Genomic DNA, 18,510 nt, shown 5'->3' with positions numbered 1-18,510 from the left:
AAATATAAGAAAAGAAAAAATTAAAGGGAAGATAATTCGATCAAGAATACAATGGGTAGAAGAGGGTGAAAAACCTACTAGCTATTTTTGTGGGCTAGAATCAAAAAATTTTACAAATAAGATAATACCAAAAGTAGAAAAAGAAAATGGAGATGTAATTTCTAAACAAAAAGATATTTTAAAAGAAGTAAAATCTTTTTATGAAAATTTGTACAAGAATAAAGACAAGTCAAAGGGAGATAAATTCAGTAAACTTAAAGAAGGATTGAAAGATATAAAATTAAAAAAACTAACTGATGATGAGAAAAAAAATCTTGAAGGTGAAATAACAATTGAGGAAGCTGGTTTGATATTGAAAAATATGAAAAATAATAAAACACCAGGATCTGATGGTTTCTCCACAGAGTTCTTTAAATTTTTTTGGAAAGATTTGAAAATTTTTGTTGTAAACTCCTTGAACTACAGTACGGAGATTGGTGAACTATCTGTTACGCAAAAACAAGGAATCATTACATGCCTGCCGAAGGGAAATAAGCCTAGACATTTCTTAAAAAATTGGCGACCTATATCTTTATTAAATACAGTATACAAAATTGGCTCTGGAGTTATAGCAAAACGCTTTAAAACAGTTTTAGATAAACTGATAGATTTCGATCAAACTGGATTTATTAGTGGGAGATATATTGGAGAAAATCTTCGTTTAATTTATGATATTATGCAATTTACTGAGGAAAAAGATATTCCAGGACTTTTGCTGCTCATAGATTTCGAAAAGGCATTTGATTCGATTTCTTGGGAATTTTTAACCAATGTCTTGAAGTTGTTCAATTTTGGAGAATCAATAATTAATTGGGTTAAAGTTTTTTATAACAATATCAAATCAGCTGTAAACCAGGGAGGACATCTATCGGAATTTTTTTCTATAGAACGAGGCTGTAGACAAGGGGATCCCTTGTCGCCTTATATTTTTATTCTCTGTGCTGAGATATTAGCATTAAAAATACGAAATAATGATAAGATAAATGGTATTACAATTACGCAAGTTGAGCACAAACTGCTGATGACACATCTCTTATTTTAGATGGTAAAGAAGAATCTTTGAATGAAGAATTAAATGAATTAGATTGGTTTGGAAATATATCTGGTTTAAATATTAATTTTTCTAAAACACAAGTTATTTGGATAGGAAATAAAAAGTATAGTAATGAGGTATTATGCCAAAATAGAAACCTTACATGGGGAGAAACATGTTTTAAGGTACTAGGTATAAGCTTTGATGTTAATCTTGATAGAATTGTAAAAATTAATTATGATGAAAAAATTGTACAAATTAAATGTGTAATAAGACAATGGTCAAAACGAAATCTTACTGTTATTGGTAGAATTACTGTAGTAAAGACATTGATATTGCCTATTTTAAATCATTTGTTTATATCCTTACCAAATCCAAGTGATGATATTTTAAAAAATGTCATTCAACTTATGTACAATTTTATATGGAGTTCACCAATTGATAGAATTAAGAGAGATGTTTTACAAAATGATATTGAAGATGGTGGACTCAAAATGATAAATCTTAGTGCATTTATTTTAGCACTGAAGTGTACATGGATAAGGAGATTATTTAGAACAGACAACAAATGGCAGAATGTTTTTTTGTCAAATTTTCATGTAGAACTTGAAAAATTTTATGGTTGTGGAAGTGTTTATATCCAAAAATTACAGCAACATATCAAAAATAAATTTTGGCAAGATGTTCTGAAAGCATGGCAACTTCTTAGAGAAAAAGATGAATATGACAGTTGGGAATGCTTTCTTGCTAGTCCAATCTGGCTTAACAATAATATAAAGGTAGCAAATAAACCTATTTTTTATAAAGATTGGTTTGAAAATGGTATAAGATTTATAAATGATATTGTAAATGAAGATGGGACCTTTTTCTCTCATCAAAAGATAGAAGAAATGTATCAGATAAATGTGAATTTCATGAGATATAATAGTATTATATCTGCTATACATCAAGCATCAAAATCATTTGTGGGAAAAAATCACAAATTAGAACTACCTTTAATTCCATCTGCTATTAAAAGACTTGTTAAAAGTTCAAAAGGATCTAAAGATATGTATATTGTTTTGAATAAAAATAGAAGTGTTCCCACTAGTCAGTTAAGATGGACTGAAATTTTTGGCTTTGATCAAAATCATTGGAAAAAAATTTATAAACTGCCATTTGTTGTCACAAATAATACTAAGTTACAGTGGCTACAGTTTAGATTCAATCATCGAATCTTAGCTACAAACAAATTTCTTCATAAAATTAAGATTTATGATAATCCAAATTGTACATTTTGTAATAGAGAAATTGAAACATTAGAACATTTATTTTGGGAATGTGAACATACACAATTATTATTAGAACAGATTGAAAATTGGTTTCTAACCAATGGAATTAGTGTACTTTTTACAAAAGAAGTTTTTTTGTTTGGTAACACTGCAAAAATATCAAACGGCAATGCAGAAAATACTCTTTTTCTTACCATAAAGCAATATATTTATAATTCCAGATGTTTTAAAAAAAAAACTGACACTAAACTCAGTAAAAGAAAAGATAAAATATGTGTATGCAATGGACAAAAATATTGCTATGAAAAACAAATGTGAACATCAGTTTCTCAGAGAATGGAATGCTTTTGATATATTACTTAGCATGCTTAGTTAAGTACAAAAATGTATATACATGTTAAAAATGAAAATGCTGTATTTACTATACTAAAATAGAATTCAATTTCTAGATGAATTATATCGAAAACTCACCACACTATTCTCTCTCACTCTCTTTCTCTTTCTATCTCTCTCTCTCCGGTGTTCAAACTGCTTTACTCTTTATCTTATATTTGTATATTTTAAAAAAAAAAAAAATTGCTTCCTAATAGAAAGATGTATTGATTAGATAATATCTATAGATTTATATATTATATATTGCTATTATATTTGTGTATATTATGTTGTAAATTGGAAGTTATAAATAATAAAAATAAAAAAAAAAAAAATGTCAAAGTGGCTTGGCACTTAAATGGTTTCATGGTGCCAAGAAATCTTTCTTTTGCATGATTCAAATTAAATAAATCTTCATTTTTCAAGTTGATGACACATGTCCTAAACTTTAATATGAATATATGTATTAAAAAGAAAATATTTCAAGATATTTCTCTTATATATATTCAAACAATTGTCAACAGATTACTTGTGACTTTTTGTCCTATGACTTTTTGTCCTACCAAATTTGTGACTTTATGTCCTGTGACTTTTTGTCCTGTGACTTTCTGTCCGTTTACCTTAAACGATTGTATTCAATGATTGTAACAGATAAATAATAGATTGACATATCCTCAACAAAAAACCTTTAAAACATGGTTGTGGGTAGTTGCTGTCTGGAATTAGTTTTTTTTAATTTGTTGAAGTATAAATCTGGCTGTTGATTTACTCTTTGAAAATAATCTAACATTTCATTATCCTAATGCCTTTTAAAGCTTACTTTTTTTCCATGATTAAAGAAAACATTTTTGTTTGTAGATATCTAATTTTCGTTGTTTTGCCAAAGTTTTTATATGTTGAACATTTATTTTTGTATTTAACCTGTACCTGTGAAATCCACAAATATTGGTATCCAACGAATAATAATGAATTCACAGTATATACAGTACAAGTGTTGATCATTATTAAAGTCTGTATTATGACCAGTATTTGTTCAAAACATTTTTCTCTGGTCATAGATGGAAACTTTTTTCTTTTACAATCATACCACTCCGCGTTATTTCCAAATAGACAAAAAATAGATTTGTTTTTACCTTTTGATCCGTCAAGGATGACATGTTCCCTATAATCTGAGCGGCCATTTTCCTTGTTTCTGTCTGTCTGTCCTGGAAAGCTCTCTCCACTACAGGCATGATCAATGCAAGAGATGGAGCATCAATAAAATGTACAAACTTTGTCTCTAGTAGTGACCTCAGACATCTCAGTGTCTTCTTAGCAGGATCTTGTAAAGCATCGAGTAGTACTGGTACAATTACTGAAAATATAGCAAAATGTTTTAAAAAATGTTCTTATCCTGTGGAGGTCTATTTCAATGATCTCAGCTGATTCCTGTTGCTACTACTATCTTTGGTCTAATCTAAAAGTGGTATTCCCTGTTTGATTCTTATTATCATTTCAGTCATAGTTATTAGCCTCAATAAAGATGAAGACTGAATAGGGTGAGGGTAAATCTATTAATTGCTTTCTGAAAAAATTTCTTTAGATAAAGTTTTCTCTCTCTTTTTGAAATTTAAAAAGTTGACCACTATGACTTTTACAAAAGAAACTGATCTGGTGTCCATGTCAGATCTTTGATAGTCACTGTTTAATTTATTCTCAAAATTTCATTTTTAAGGCTGACATACATGTAGTGTAAAAACACAGGTCTAATGTTGAAGATTGCATGTAAACCTCAAGTTTTCCTTTTATTTTTGTGTCGAAAGGTTGCAGCATCATCAATGTTTTCCCAACATTTCCTCTTGTTTACATGATATTGGTTACTTTAGTTACATGATAATACCTTGAATTTCAGGATTTTTGATGACATCACCAATCTGTCTGAGAGCCTGAGCTCCTGCCTTCTGAACTTTAACATGAGAATCTGTCAGTACTTCAGTTAACTTTGGTACAATATTGGGTAGACAGGCTGACAGTTGTTTGGGTGCACAGTACGCCATAGCTCCCAGTAACTCTACAGCACCTAGATTTATATAAATTAATAATAAAAATGTTTGAATTTTCTTTAAGTTTTATTACAAGTATAAAGTGTAACAGTATATCTGTAGATAAATTATCACATGTTCAATTGTAAAGTTCTAATTTGCTTTGAAAGCTGTCAATGGCAAGTTTCAAAATAAAAACATGTTATTGTGCAAGTAAATATGTTAATGTGGTTGAAATTAAATTATCTTTTTGTGTGACTCTTGCTGTGAGACAAGTACATTTTTACTTGTACAACTAATATAACATTCTTATAAGATATATCCTTATCATTCGTTTCTTCATAAGCATCTGTTTTGATATTTTTCCGGTTTATCAACAATAATATGTATGTATATGCTCTGTGTAAGCCTCTCTTTTGAGGAGCACCACCATGATATACAGTGTAAAGGAGGATATTTTAGACCCTGTATTAGCACAGTTTAATGTGAACATTTGCTTATCTAGTTCACAAGCCTGGTCCTACTTTCAGAAAAGTATGTAATGAATCATATGTTTTATAATTCATTTTTTCGATGACACTTGTACACAGTGTTTCCTGAAATCTTACCTGCTTTTGTTCTCCATGCATCTTCTTCCAATCCTTTAAGTAAAGATGGCAGAACTAATTTAACACCATGTGCAGTGAGCATGCCCATTACACCTCTAGCTGTATCATCAGCGGCCTACAAACATACATTAAAAATAAACAATTAGCCTGTAGCTATAGCAACAAATAACTACAGATATTCATGACACAGATCAATCACTATAAATTAACATTTTCCATTCCAAAAAATACTATTGTCATATAGAGTACCTGTTGAAACCTGGTTGGAAAAACAATTTCTAGTATGTATATTTGCAATAGGGCTCTTCACGGTTAGTTCGGCCATATTGGATAGGGGGCAGATTTTCATAGTGGAGGTAAAAATGGTGTGAAAAATACAGGAAAATATCATTAGAACAGAGCAGTTGCTTAAAAACATGCATAGGATTTCCCATACTTTCATACTATTTCCATAAAATCTGCCTCCTATCCAATATGGCCGAACTAACTGTGAAGAGCCCTATTCATAATGCATATAATTAAATCTTAAAAGGTAAAAAATAAAAAGTTCTATCAAAGAGCTTCAACATTTGTAGATTTACATAAAGGTTTATATTCATAACTTAGTATTTTTTCTGTACATTAGTTATGTTTCATGAAAATAAGTATGAATGAAAGCATATCATTACCTCTCTCACATACTGGCTGCTATCTCCAAAACAGAACAGTAAATGTGGCAATATGTGGACAACATAAGGTTCAAATAACTTGCCTAACATAGTACATAACATCTCATAGGCAAACAAAGCACCTGCAAGTATATCAAAGGTTTCTTATTGACAAATATTTTACCTTTTATGTCTCACCATCTTGTAGAAAAGTATTTAAACAAGTTGTCAAACAAGGGAAACATCATTCATTTTCTTGTTATTATTCAGCCGTCTTAATTGTGCTTGTTTCAGTAGGTTCAGCATTTTACAAAATTATATTTCACAGATATTAGCGTGAAATATGCTTGACCTGCCATACTATTATTATCATAATGTTTGATAGAACTGATCATTTGTTGTTATTAAATTACAGCAAGAACCAGATGCTCCGCAGGGCGCAGCTTTATACGACCGCAGAGTTCGAACCCTGAACAGATGGGGCAAGTATGGACATAACATTCAAGCTTGATACAGCTCTGAATTTGGATTGTGATTAAATAGTTGACACAACATAGGTTTCTGACACAGAATGAATGTGGTCTAAGAACTTAAACGTAAAAACTTAATAATAAAAATTTTAAATTGGACATTTACCTATTATGGTCCAATATCCAAAATCTAAATACATGGTTAGATTCAGCATATCAAAGAACCCCAAGAATTCAATTTTTGATGAAATCAAATAAAGTTTAATTTTGGACCCTTTAGACCTCAATGTGGACCAATTTGATAACCGGGCCCAAATATCAACAAGAGGCTGTCACAACGACAGCAAACCGGATTTATTAATATTTATTTGTGTCCTGGCAATATCACAAGAACCATTACTGATGAATGGTGAAAGTGAAAATCGTCAATATCAAATTTGACCTCCATTTTGTCATCAGTATCAACATCTTAAAATTTGAAAAGCTTAGATTGAATGGTTCATGAGTAAATGCAACAATGTGAATGGAAACGCCATTTCACAATCTTTCAAGAACCACAACTCCTGAACGGTAAAAGTCAAAATCATCATTATTGAACTTGATCTCTAATTTGCCATCAGTAACAACATATAAAAATTTCAAAAGCTTTGGTTGAATGGTTCATGAGAAAATGCACGGACACGACTGGAAACACCATTTTTCAATCTTTCAAGAACCATAACTCCTGAACGGTAAAAGTCAAAATCGTCATTATTGAACTAGACTTCTATTTTGTCATCAGTAACAACATATTAAAATTTGGGAAGCTTTGGTAAAACAGTTCATGCGTAAATGCATGGACACGACTGGAAACACCATTTTTCAATCTTTCAAGAACCATAACTCCTGAACGGTAAAAGTCAAAATCGTCATTATTGAACTTGACCTCCATTTTGTCATCAGTAACAACATGTTAAAATTTGGGAAGCTTAGGTAGAACAGTTCATGCGTAAATGCACGGACACGACTGGAAACTCCATTTTTCAATCTTTCAAGAACCATAACTCCTGAACGGTAAAAAGTCAAAATCGCCATTATTGAACTTGACCTCCATTTTGTCATCAGTAACAACATATTAAAATTTGGGAAGCTTAGGTAGAACAGTTCATGCGTAAATGCACGAAAACGACTGGAAACTCCATTTTTCAATCTTTCAAGAACCATAACTCCTGAAGGGTAAAAGTCAAAATCGCCATTATTGAACTTGACCTTCATTTAGTTGTCAGTAACAACATATTAAAATTTTAAAAGCTTTGGTTGAACGGTTCATGAGTTAATGCACGGACAACATTTGATTGCCGCCCGCCCGCCCGACCTCCCGCCCGACCGACCGCCCGCCCGACCGCCCGCCCGCCGTACATCCCCAAATCAATAACCGACATTTTTGTCACAAAAATCCGGTTAAAAATCTAAATACATGGTTAGATTTAGCATATATCAAAGAACCCAAAGGATTCAATTTTTGTTGATATCAAACAAAGTTTAATTTTGGACCACGATTTGGACCAACTTGAAAACTGGCTCCATAAGCAAAAATCTTACTACATGTTTAGATTCAGCATATCAAAGAACCCCAAGGATTCAATTTTTGTTGAAATCAAACAAAGTTTTAATTTTTGACCTCGATTTGGACCAACTTGAAAACTGGGCCCCAAAACTGTTGGGACTAAAACTTCCAAAATCAATCCCAACCTTCGTTTTATGGTTATAAACCTTGTGTTTAAATTTCATAGATTTCTATTTACTTACACTAAAGTTATGGTGCGAAAACCAAGAAAAATGCTTATTTGGGCCCCTTTTTGGCCCCTAATTCCTAAACTGTTGGGACCAAAACTCCCAAAATCAATCCCAACCTTCCTTTTGTGTTCATAAACCTTGTGTTAAAATTTCATAGATTTCTGTTTACTTATACTAAGTTATTGTGCAAAAAACAAGAACAAGAGTGCACATACTGAAATGTCTCACCTTCTTTACTAATCATTGATATTATGTTGATAGTCCTAAGTATAAAGCTTTATTACAACTGTCACATAAACTTAACATTAACCAAGATAGCTTAACAAAGACCAATGAACCATGAAAACGAGGTCAAAGGTCAGATGAACCATGCCAGGCAGACATGTACAGCTAACAAAGATTCCATACAACAAATATAGTTGACCTACTACTTATAGTTTAAGAAAAATAGACCAAAACACAAAAACTTAACACTGTGCAATGAACCGTGCAATTGAGGTCATGGTCAAATAAAACCTGCGGGACTGACATATAAATCATAATATATTCCCATACACCAAATATAGTTGACCTTTGGCATATAATATTAGATAAAAAGACCAAAACTTAAAAACTTAACTTTGACCACTGAACCATGAAAATGAGGTCAAGGTCAGATGAAATCTGCCCGCTAGACATGTACACCTTACAATCATTCCATACAACAAATATAGTAGACCTATTGCATAAAGTATGAGAAAAACAGACCAAAACACAAAAACTTAACTATAACCACTGAACCATGAAAATGAGGTCAAGGTCAGATGACACCTGCCAGTTGGACATGTACACCTTCCAGTCCTTCCATACACCAAATATACTAGCCCTATTTCTTATAGTATCTGAGATATGGACTTGACCACCAAAACTTAACCTTGTTCACTGATCCATGAAATGAGGTCGAGGTCAAGTGAAAACTGTCTGACGGGCACGAGGACCTTGCAAGGTACGCACATACCAAATATAGTTATCCTATTACTTATAATAAGAGAGAATTCAACATTACAAAAATTCTGAACTTTTTTTTCAAGTGGTCACTGAACCATGAAAATGAGGTCAAGGACATTGGACATGTGACTGACGGAAACTTCGTAACATGAGGCATCTATATACAAAGTATGAAGCATCCAGGTCTTTCACCTTCTTAAATATAAACCTTTTAAGAAGTTAGCTAACGCCGCCGCCGTAGCCGCTGGATCACTATCCCTATGTCGAGCTTTCTGCAACAAAAGTTGCAGGCTCGACAAAAATGCTTATTTGGGCCCTTTTTTGGCCCTAATTCCTAAACTGTTGGGACCAAAACTTCCAAAATCAATCCCAACCTTCCTTTTGTGGTCATAAACCTTGTGTTTAAATTTCATAGAATTCTATTTACTTAAACTAAAGTTATAGTGCGAAAACCAATGTGTCTTTGGAAGACAATGATGACGACAACGTCATACCAATATACGATAAAAACTATAATCTTAAGATAAAAAAAAAAACGCACAAAAAATCAAATAAATTGCAACAAAATCAGAACAATATTTCTTACCTTCTCGTTTTCTGGGATTCTTTTTATCCTTAACAGCATCTTCAAGCCTGGACATGATTTCTTGTTGTTTTAGAGCAGTTATACCTAAACCTCTGACCAGACCAGCCAAACCATAGGCAGCTCCCTTCCTTTCTCCATAATTATCAGAGTCTAGTAACAACTGCATCAGTCTCTGTACCAGTTCTGGAGCATCACTTCTGATACCAGGAATAAGGGGAGGTAAACAGTTAGCAACAGATTGTTGTACCTAGAACATATGTGAGCACATGCATATATTTCATGAAAAGGAATAAAAGATGTAAGGTCTTTAACATTGTTTTATGTGAATGTAGCCATCAAATCTTATGGTTATGAGGTTACTTGGTAATTTTTAATCAATAAAATCACTCTGCACACAACAAATTTATGTATCAATGATGTTTGATTTATACACTATAAAACAAGAATGTGTCCTCAGTACACGGATGCCCCCACACTATCATTTTCTATGTTCAGTGGACCGTGGAAATGGTGTAAAATCTCTAATTTGGCATTAAAATTAGAAAGATCATATCATAAGTAACATGTGTACTAAGTTTCAAGTTGATTGGACTTCAATTACATCAAAAACTACCTCGACCAAAAACTTTAACCTGAAGCAGGACGAACGAACTGTCAAACAAACAAACAGACGGACGCACAGACCAGAAAATATAATGCCCATAAATGGGGCATAAAAAGATAGAGGTGATAAGTATATTGAACTAAAATTTTACACAATCTTCATCTATAAGAATTTTTTGTGGAAAGTTATCATTTCTTAAAAGGTAATGACATGTACATGTACCACTTGAAAAAAAATGTATTTTATCCTTAACTTATAATACTTAGCTTTCTTAAAACCAGCATCATTTACGCTGTAAGTAACGATAAATAAATTTCGAATATTTAAAGCCACTTGGACTTTTTAACTTTAGATTAACCAATTTGTAATCACCTTCTCATCTAAATCATTTTGTAAATTGGTCACTTATTCAATGAAAAGCCATAATAAACCTTGTATCACTTACCTCTTGTGAGGGGGTTGATAAAGCACCAATAAGCTGAGCCACAATAGGTTTGATTTTAGGATTGTCCTTATCTAAATGTTTAGCTAGACAACCCATCAGGATGACTATACTCTGTCTGACTGCATCATTACTGGCTGTATCTGGTGCACTACTCAGGAAATCTTCAAATACTGGTAATAATATGTTCACATTCTCCTATAAATACAAATGATGTAAAATATGCATTCAAAATTATTTTTTGACAGCAGGTAACAAATTAGTTTAACATCATCACATGTACATCTTTATATGACTGTATCAGATCAGAAAGTTCATCCGTTGTTGTTTTTTGTTTTTTCCATTTGGTTATAAATGCTGTTGTCAAAGCTTTATTCACTTGAAATTCATTAGTTACTTGTTGAGTGAAGGTTATTGTAAAATTGCAGTAAGATGTGGACACTATTGAAAATATTTCCTTAAATGTCTGTTTTTTGGTAGTTACATATGTAGCTAGGTTCTTGTATAACTGCTATTGTACCTGTGTCTCCATTTATTCCAATATATATATTGACTTTCCTTTGTCTGGGTTTTTAATTCATGGATATTATCTTTCCATAAAATAAACGAAAAAATTCAACCCCAAAATTTCTGACATATTTTTTGGTATATCTTTTAACCTTACCTTTCCATGAGTATTTATAACAGCTAGTGCAGCTTCCCTCATACGAGACCTCACTTCTGGTGCCCTGTCTGATAAAGCATCTGGTACATAGAAAGAAAACAACTCTTCTATCTGATCCTGGGGTACCAGTGGAGCTATACTTTCCATGGCATATGCAATACCACTTCTGGACTGATAATTATCCGGTGGTGGCTCTCCTATTATACGACCAAATGTGTCCAGTTCTGGTGGGGGAAGCTGTTTGGAAATAAATACAAACATATTTGTACATAAAAATAATTAGAATCTCTGATAGGTATTCTAATATGATTTTTTTTTTTATTTGTTTTAATTTTTTGTTTAAGTTCTGCTTTGAAAGCAATGAGAAAAGCAAATATTGAAATAACATTTAACTTAACATTTATACATGTACCCATTGAGCCATCCTATGGAAGCAGTAATTAAATACTAAAGTTTCTAAAAATAATATAATTGTAAATCAATGCCAGGATTTGAAAATTTCACTGTATCTAAGTTATCCTTCATGGATTGCTTCCAAATTTCTGACTAAGACAGATTGCTTCCAAATTTTTGACTAAGACAGATTGCTTCCAAATTTCTGACTAAGATGGACTGCTTCAAATTTCTGACTAAGATGGATTGCTTCCAAATTTCTGACTAAAACAGATTGCTTCCAAATTTCTGACTAAGATGGATTGCTTCCAAATTTCTGACTAAGACAGATTGCTTCCAAATTTCTAACTATGACATTCAATTTATGTTCTCATAGGTATGATGTATACAGGATGGTGACAACAGTTTTGTTAATTGAATGTCATTATGTTTATATTTAACTTTAGTTTTACTATACTGTGATTTACTTGGTTTAGTGGCTCAGAATTTTAAGACTTGTATAATCTATCCTGTGACTAACATAACTGGATCTTTACATTTATTTTGTAGATTTTTGCTGCACTGTGATTTGCTCAGGCTGTGACTCAGCACTATTCATTAAATATTTTTGAGTTCTACTATTGTAGCTGTTATGCAATCCAAGTTAGGACTCCTGGCTTAATGCCTTTAATTTATTCTTGTGACTTACATATAATTTTTCATTATATTTTTCTTTGAGTTCTGCTATTGTAGCTGTGATGTACTCGGGGTGGTGACTCAGGGTTTTATGTAGTGCTTTAGCTGCTGCCTTCTGGATAGTTTCCTCAGGATAAACAACATCAGAAGCCAGGGGAGTACACATGTCTTCATAGGGTTCCTCTAAATTCAGCTTCTCTCTCAGTCTACAAAATTTCAGAAATCAAATTTACAACATTTGAAGGAAATACTGGATAATGATAAAATGTCAACTGTTCTTTTTTTACAATATAAATTTCCTAAACATTAAAATGTAGCTAGCCTGTAAATTTGTATTTTTTTTACAGTATCAAAATACACAATGTTGTACATTATTGGTAAAAAAAAAAACCTCTCAAGTCAGATGCTAATTTATGCTAATTGACTGCTAAAAAAGTATTTTCAGAAACGAAACTACCCACGATTTATTTCATGTGAAAAACTCTGCCCCTCAATTATAAAATATCAATCTATTTTTCTCCAAGACAATCCTCCTACTTCATGTACTTACTCCACGGCCAGTTTCTGTACATTTTCATCATTATCAAAACATGCCACCCAAACTCTCTGTGCCACTTTCAATCCTAGTTCATAATTATCATCAATATTTGGCAGTGTGCCAGACAAACATTTCAGACTTTGAACGGCAGCATCCCTTCCAGCTGTACACGGGGACATCAGTGCATCAAGTAAGATGTTAATTTCCTCCGGGGTAGCCTTGGCACACCCCTCCTCGCCAGAAATACTCTCAGCGACCTCTGTGAGTCCTACACTGGCCATTTGTTGTAATTTTGATACACTTGTTGTAATGACTTGTAATAATAATTTCAACATTTGTTCTTGTGGCAACAAAGCTGGATCACTCTGAAATTACAAAGTGTCAAAATTTCATCATAGTTCCAAAATATATGCAGCTTCTAATTTCCTTCAGTAAATAATAAAATCAAAGTAATATTTTTATTAGAATTCCCACTTTATAGTTTGTTGAAAAATAATTGATTTCTGGATCATGATTTTTATTTTGTCCAATAACAAAGCATTTCATTGGGTCAATTTATCTGTGTTATACAAGAAAATGTATTCCCGCAAGGAAATGTTCAGTAGTTCTGGGAGATACCTTAATATGTGTCTTACTGTTCACATGTTGTCTTGCTGGATTGAAATTCCTAATCTAAACATTTATTTAACTAACTAAAATTAATATAATACAGTTTAATTTTTCCTTCTTTCTTCATGCATCAGAATTTTCAAAATTATTTTCTTTTATCACACTAAATTTCAAAATCTTTCAAATTGAAAACCTGCTATACTTACATCAGAATCATCTGTACTTCTCATTTCTGAGTGTGCTGAGATTAATACTATTGCTTTTGACTGTGGTTCTATGTCCTTTGCAACCACTTCACCGCCACTTCTAAGCACACAACTTAATAAATAGTAAAAGAACGTAAAAGTGAATGCTGGGAAAAGTTTGTTTTCATCGTCATTATCGTCATTATCAGAAATAGACAAGGAATATAAAAAGTTGACCACTCTGGTTCCCTGCTCTGCTGGTGATTCTTTTCTCCATTCAGAGTTTACCTCAGTTTCTGGGTTCTGTAAGCGCAATGTTACATTACTGACCAAATTTCCTGAAATTTAAATAGATTTTTGATTTTATAGTAAGTTTTAAACAGAATTTTAACTTTGAAATTCAAGGACTTAAGTTTACAAATGAAATTCTGATTGAATTGTTTTACTCATACATTGTCATATCTATTTGTGAAATAATACTAAAATTAATCCATGAGGGGGTCTCATCAGGATTCACGAGATGATTTTTTTGTCAATCACGATTCACAGATTACGAAAATATAAAAAAAAAAAAAATCTGTAGAAAAACGGATCAAGATAGCGAAAATGCGCCGATCACAAAGAACGAAAATAACCCGTCAGGCCCCTCACAGATCTCTATTCAGAATACATATAGATTTCATCACTGCAACAAGTGTTACGATATTGCTTCACTAAAATTTATATATTCAAAGCGTGAGGCTTGCTGAGCTTTTTAAATAATTAAAATTTAACTGTTGAGAGTGGAATCTGTTTCTCTAATGATTTTTATCCTTCATTTTCAAAAGCTATTCAGAAAGTTGTGTTTTATATGTGACATCATTAAGCATGGTGGCCTTTTTTCAGGACGTCACTTAAGAAAATTCAGAAGACATCAAGAATATTTAACCTTATGTTTACATTTTGACCAATCATTTGCTGAGAACAGACATTTCACCAGAGATGAGAAATGTTTTTCTCACACCGCTCAAGAAACATGAAAATAGCACAAAAGTTAGAGAGAGTGAGTGTATCTTACCTAACTGTACATCATCAAATGAGGCCTGACCCAAGTCTAGGAACACTTGGCTGACTTGGGGAGCAGCTAGGGGGGATTGTAACAATGGTACAATGAGTTTACACAAGTCCTTCATGTATCTACATAGTGACTGTTTGTCCCCTGCCAAAGCAGCCTCTAATATCTGACATCCACAGCACAACTCTTGGTTCAGCTAAAATGAGAAACGGTTACAATATAGTCCAAACATCATCAATACAGCTTTACCATATTCATATTTTACACCTGATTCCATGGACAAAATATAATCTAAATTTTTCTCATTCCTAATAAAATTACCTTAACAGAAAAACTTAAACTGATCACTACACTATGACTAAACAACTAGACAATCAATAGTATCCCTACCTCTGTTAGCCTAGATCTGATCTTTGATTCCTTTTCTCTCTGAGCCTCCAACATTTCTTCTTGCTTCTTAGTCAACTTTGGTTTAGTTTCCTTGACGGATCTTCCTTTCTTCTTGTCAAGTTCCTAATTAAAAAATCAGGAAGAAAATTATTCTATATCAAAGTTCATTAAATAAATTATCAGAAAGACATGATGAATATAAACTTCTTGATAGTAAAACTAAAACATATAATTGTCTCCATCTAAATCTTTGTGTTTTAGGTTCTTTGAGTAATTTAAAAGTGATAATGGCAGGATTTTGGTTATTTGCAATTTGTAGCAATTTGGAGCATATGTAATAGACATTTGCCTATTGATGAGAATTATATATTGACACCTAGATGTCATTTTTTGTTATATTGTGTTGTTGGCTGCTTTCTCAGATATCAATGTCTTCTATTATCCAGGATAAATTTTGTACCAAGCAGGCAAAGCACAAAAATAAATGCTAAACAATGTGCACTTACTTAAATCCTCTGAAAGTATTAAATGAATTTGTTCATATTGTTAACGTCTCTGACTTACTTTTCTTAATTCTATTTCAGCCATTTGTTCAGCATAGGAGTACAGTTTATTTTCTCTTTTAATATTTGCCTGTTTGCTATCGTCATTTTTCTCAAATCTATAAAACAAATTGTACAAGATGACAAAGATTTATAACAGAGTATATTTTTTTTTAAAGTCATTAGAAACCTCAAATTAAAAAAATAATGAATATATTTTTTTTTTTATGTTTCAATGGCTAGTTTTCATTATAAAACTTATGTACAAATACTTTTTTTTGAAGAAAATACTTTTATTTGTTCATAATTAGAAGAAGTTTACTTTATTTTAATTGCTTGCTTCAAGGAAGCAATTCCCCCCGACATATTTTCTGTAAGCAAAGTGACCTCAATGTGACCCATCTCGTAAAAGTCCTTAAGGAGGCTCGAGGCTATAAAAATTTCAGAAAAAAAATAAATATTTGTTTTTCATTTCAAATTTTATTTGTTACCTTTTGTAGTTGTTACTTATCATATGGTACAACCAGGTGCTCCGCAGGGCGCAGCTTTATATGACCGCAGAGGTCGAACCCTGAACAGTTGGGGCAAGTATGGACAAAACATTCAAGCGTGATACAGCTCTGAATTTGGATTGTGATAAAAATTTTGACATTACATGGTTTTTTTTTTACACAAAACAAATGTCAAGATTTTACAAATCAATTAAAGATTTCTTCTTCAAACTTTTTAAATCTAATATTAAATAGTTGACACAGCATAGGTTTCTGACACAGAATGAATGTGGTCTAATGAACTTAAAAGTTTTTTTTTGCCTTTGAGCAATTCACTGTGCTGTTGAATATTAATCCTCTCAAAAAAATGTTTGAAGAAATTTTCTTTTTATTTATGAAATCTGAAATGAAAAAAAATATAAACCCCCCCCCTTTTTTTTCACATCCCCGTTTCCCTTTTTCCAAAACTGATATCAATTCAAATTTCTAATGGAGTTTGCAACAATAACTACTCTTTTAAATACATCATAAAATATTAAAATGTAAAATAAAGTGCTTGTTATCACTGAATGGTAAAGATTGGTTGGTAGTAAAAGTGAATATACATTGTTTATTGTATAAAACAATAAAAAAAACTTCATCAGCAACATATTATATTGGCAAATTTCCAATGAAGTTATTTACATAAAGTTATTGGCAAATAAAAATAGAAAATGACATCATAGTCATGTCTGGCAAATGTCCAACATACATTATCTAAAAACATTTTAGATAAGATAAGGAAAAAAAGCTTCATCAGCAACATTTTATATTGGCAAATTTCCAATGAAGTTATTTACATAAACTTATTGGCAAATAAAAATAGAAAATGACATCATAGTCATGTCTGGCAAATTTCCAACATATAATATCAACTACTATTCTATACAAAGAAAGATAACTCCAATTGAAAATTAATTGCTATTGCACAATATTGTGCAATTAGATATTTCTTACTATTGTGCAATACTGTGCAATTGAAAATTTCTTGCTATTGCACAATACTTGATATGGAATCCTGATTTGGACCAACTTGAAAACTGGGCCCATAATCAACCAGATGCTCCGCAGGGCGTAGCTTTATACGACCGCAGAGGTTGAACCCTGAACGGTTAGGGCAAGTATGGACACAACATTCAAGCTGGATTCAGCTCTAAATTTGGATTGTGATTAAATAGTTGACACAGCATAGGTTTCTGACACAGAATAAATGTGTTCTAATGAACTTAAAATTTTTGTTTCTCTTAGAGCAATTCACTATGCTGTTGAATATTAATCCTCTCAAAAAAATGTTTGAAGAAATTTTCTTTTTTATTTATGAAATTTCAAATGAGAAAAATTGAACCCAATTTTTTTAATCACATCCCCCTTTCCCTTATTCCAAAACTAATCTCAATTAAAATTTCTAATGGAGTTTGCAACAATAACTACTCATTTAAATACATCATAAAATATTAAGATGTAAAAAAACTGCTTGTTATCACTGAATGGTAAAGATTATTTTAATTTATCAGTTGGTAGTAAAAAGTGAATATACATTGTATATTGTATATAACAAAGATTTAAGTTGATTCTGGACAAAGAAAGATAACTCCAATTAAAAAAAAATCTTGCTATTGCACAATATTTTGCAATTAGATATTTCTTGCTTACTATTCTGGACAAAGAAAGATAACTCTAATTAAAAAAATTTTGATATTTCACAATATTGTGCAATTAGATATTTCTTGCCATTGCGCAATACTGTGCAATTGAAAAGACTTGCTATTGCACAATACTTAATATAATAATTTTAGATCCTGATTTGGACCAACTTGAAAACTGGGCCCATAATAAACCAGATGCTCCGCAGGGCGTAGCTTTATACGACCGCAGAGGTTGAACCCTGAACGGTTGGGGCAAGTATGGACACAACATTCAAGCTGGATTCAGCTCTAAATTTGGATTGTGATTAAATAGTTGACACAGCATAGGTTTCTGACACAGAATGAATGTGTTCTAATGAACTTAAAATTTTTGTTTTCTCTTAGAGCAATTCACTATGCTGTTGAATATTAATCCTCTCAAAACAAGA

At 31.9% G+C, this 18,510-nt stretch overlaps 1 protein-coding gene across 1 annotated transcript in view; it reads right to left on the bottom strand.

Annotated features, from left to right (window-relative positions):
• LOC139528419 (stalled ribosome sensor GCN1-like) overlaps positions 1-18,510 on the bottom strand; it is a 94,354-nt gene that overhangs the window by 36,056 nt on the left and 39,788 nt on the right. The window contains exons 21-33 of the mRNA XM_071324392.1: positions 15,929-16,025; positions 15,365-15,487; positions 14,978-15,170; positions 13,942-14,258; positions 13,139-13,491; positions 12,602-12,794; positions 11,521-11,757; positions 10,860-11,054; positions 9,811-10,057; positions 6,013-6,134; positions 5,345-5,459; positions 4,595-4,774; positions 3,849-4,069 (exon numbers count right to left, since the gene is read on the bottom strand). Of these exons, the coding sequence (XP_071180493.1) occupies positions 3,849-4,069; positions 4,595-4,774; positions 5,345-5,459; positions 6,013-6,134; positions 9,811-10,057; positions 10,860-11,054; positions 11,521-11,757; positions 12,602-12,794; positions 13,139-13,491; positions 13,942-14,258; positions 14,978-15,170; positions 15,365-15,487; positions 15,929-16,025 (2,593 nt within the window). The remainder of the gene's footprint in view (positions 1-3,848; positions 4,070-4,594; positions 4,775-5,344; positions 5,460-6,012; positions 6,135-9,810; positions 10,058-10,859; positions 11,055-11,520; positions 11,758-12,601; positions 12,795-13,138; positions 13,492-13,941; positions 14,259-14,977; positions 15,171-15,364; positions 15,488-15,928; positions 16,026-18,510) is intronic.

This window comes from Mytilus edulis, chromosome 6, assembly GCF_963676685.1.
Source record: "Mytilus edulis chromosome 6, xbMytEdul2.2, whole genome shotgun sequence".
Taxonomy (NCBI): domain Eukaryota; kingdom Metazoa; phylum Mollusca; class Bivalvia; order Mytilida; family Mytilidae; genus Mytilus; species Mytilus edulis.
This window is presented reverse-complemented; position numbering and strand designations above follow the sequence as displayed.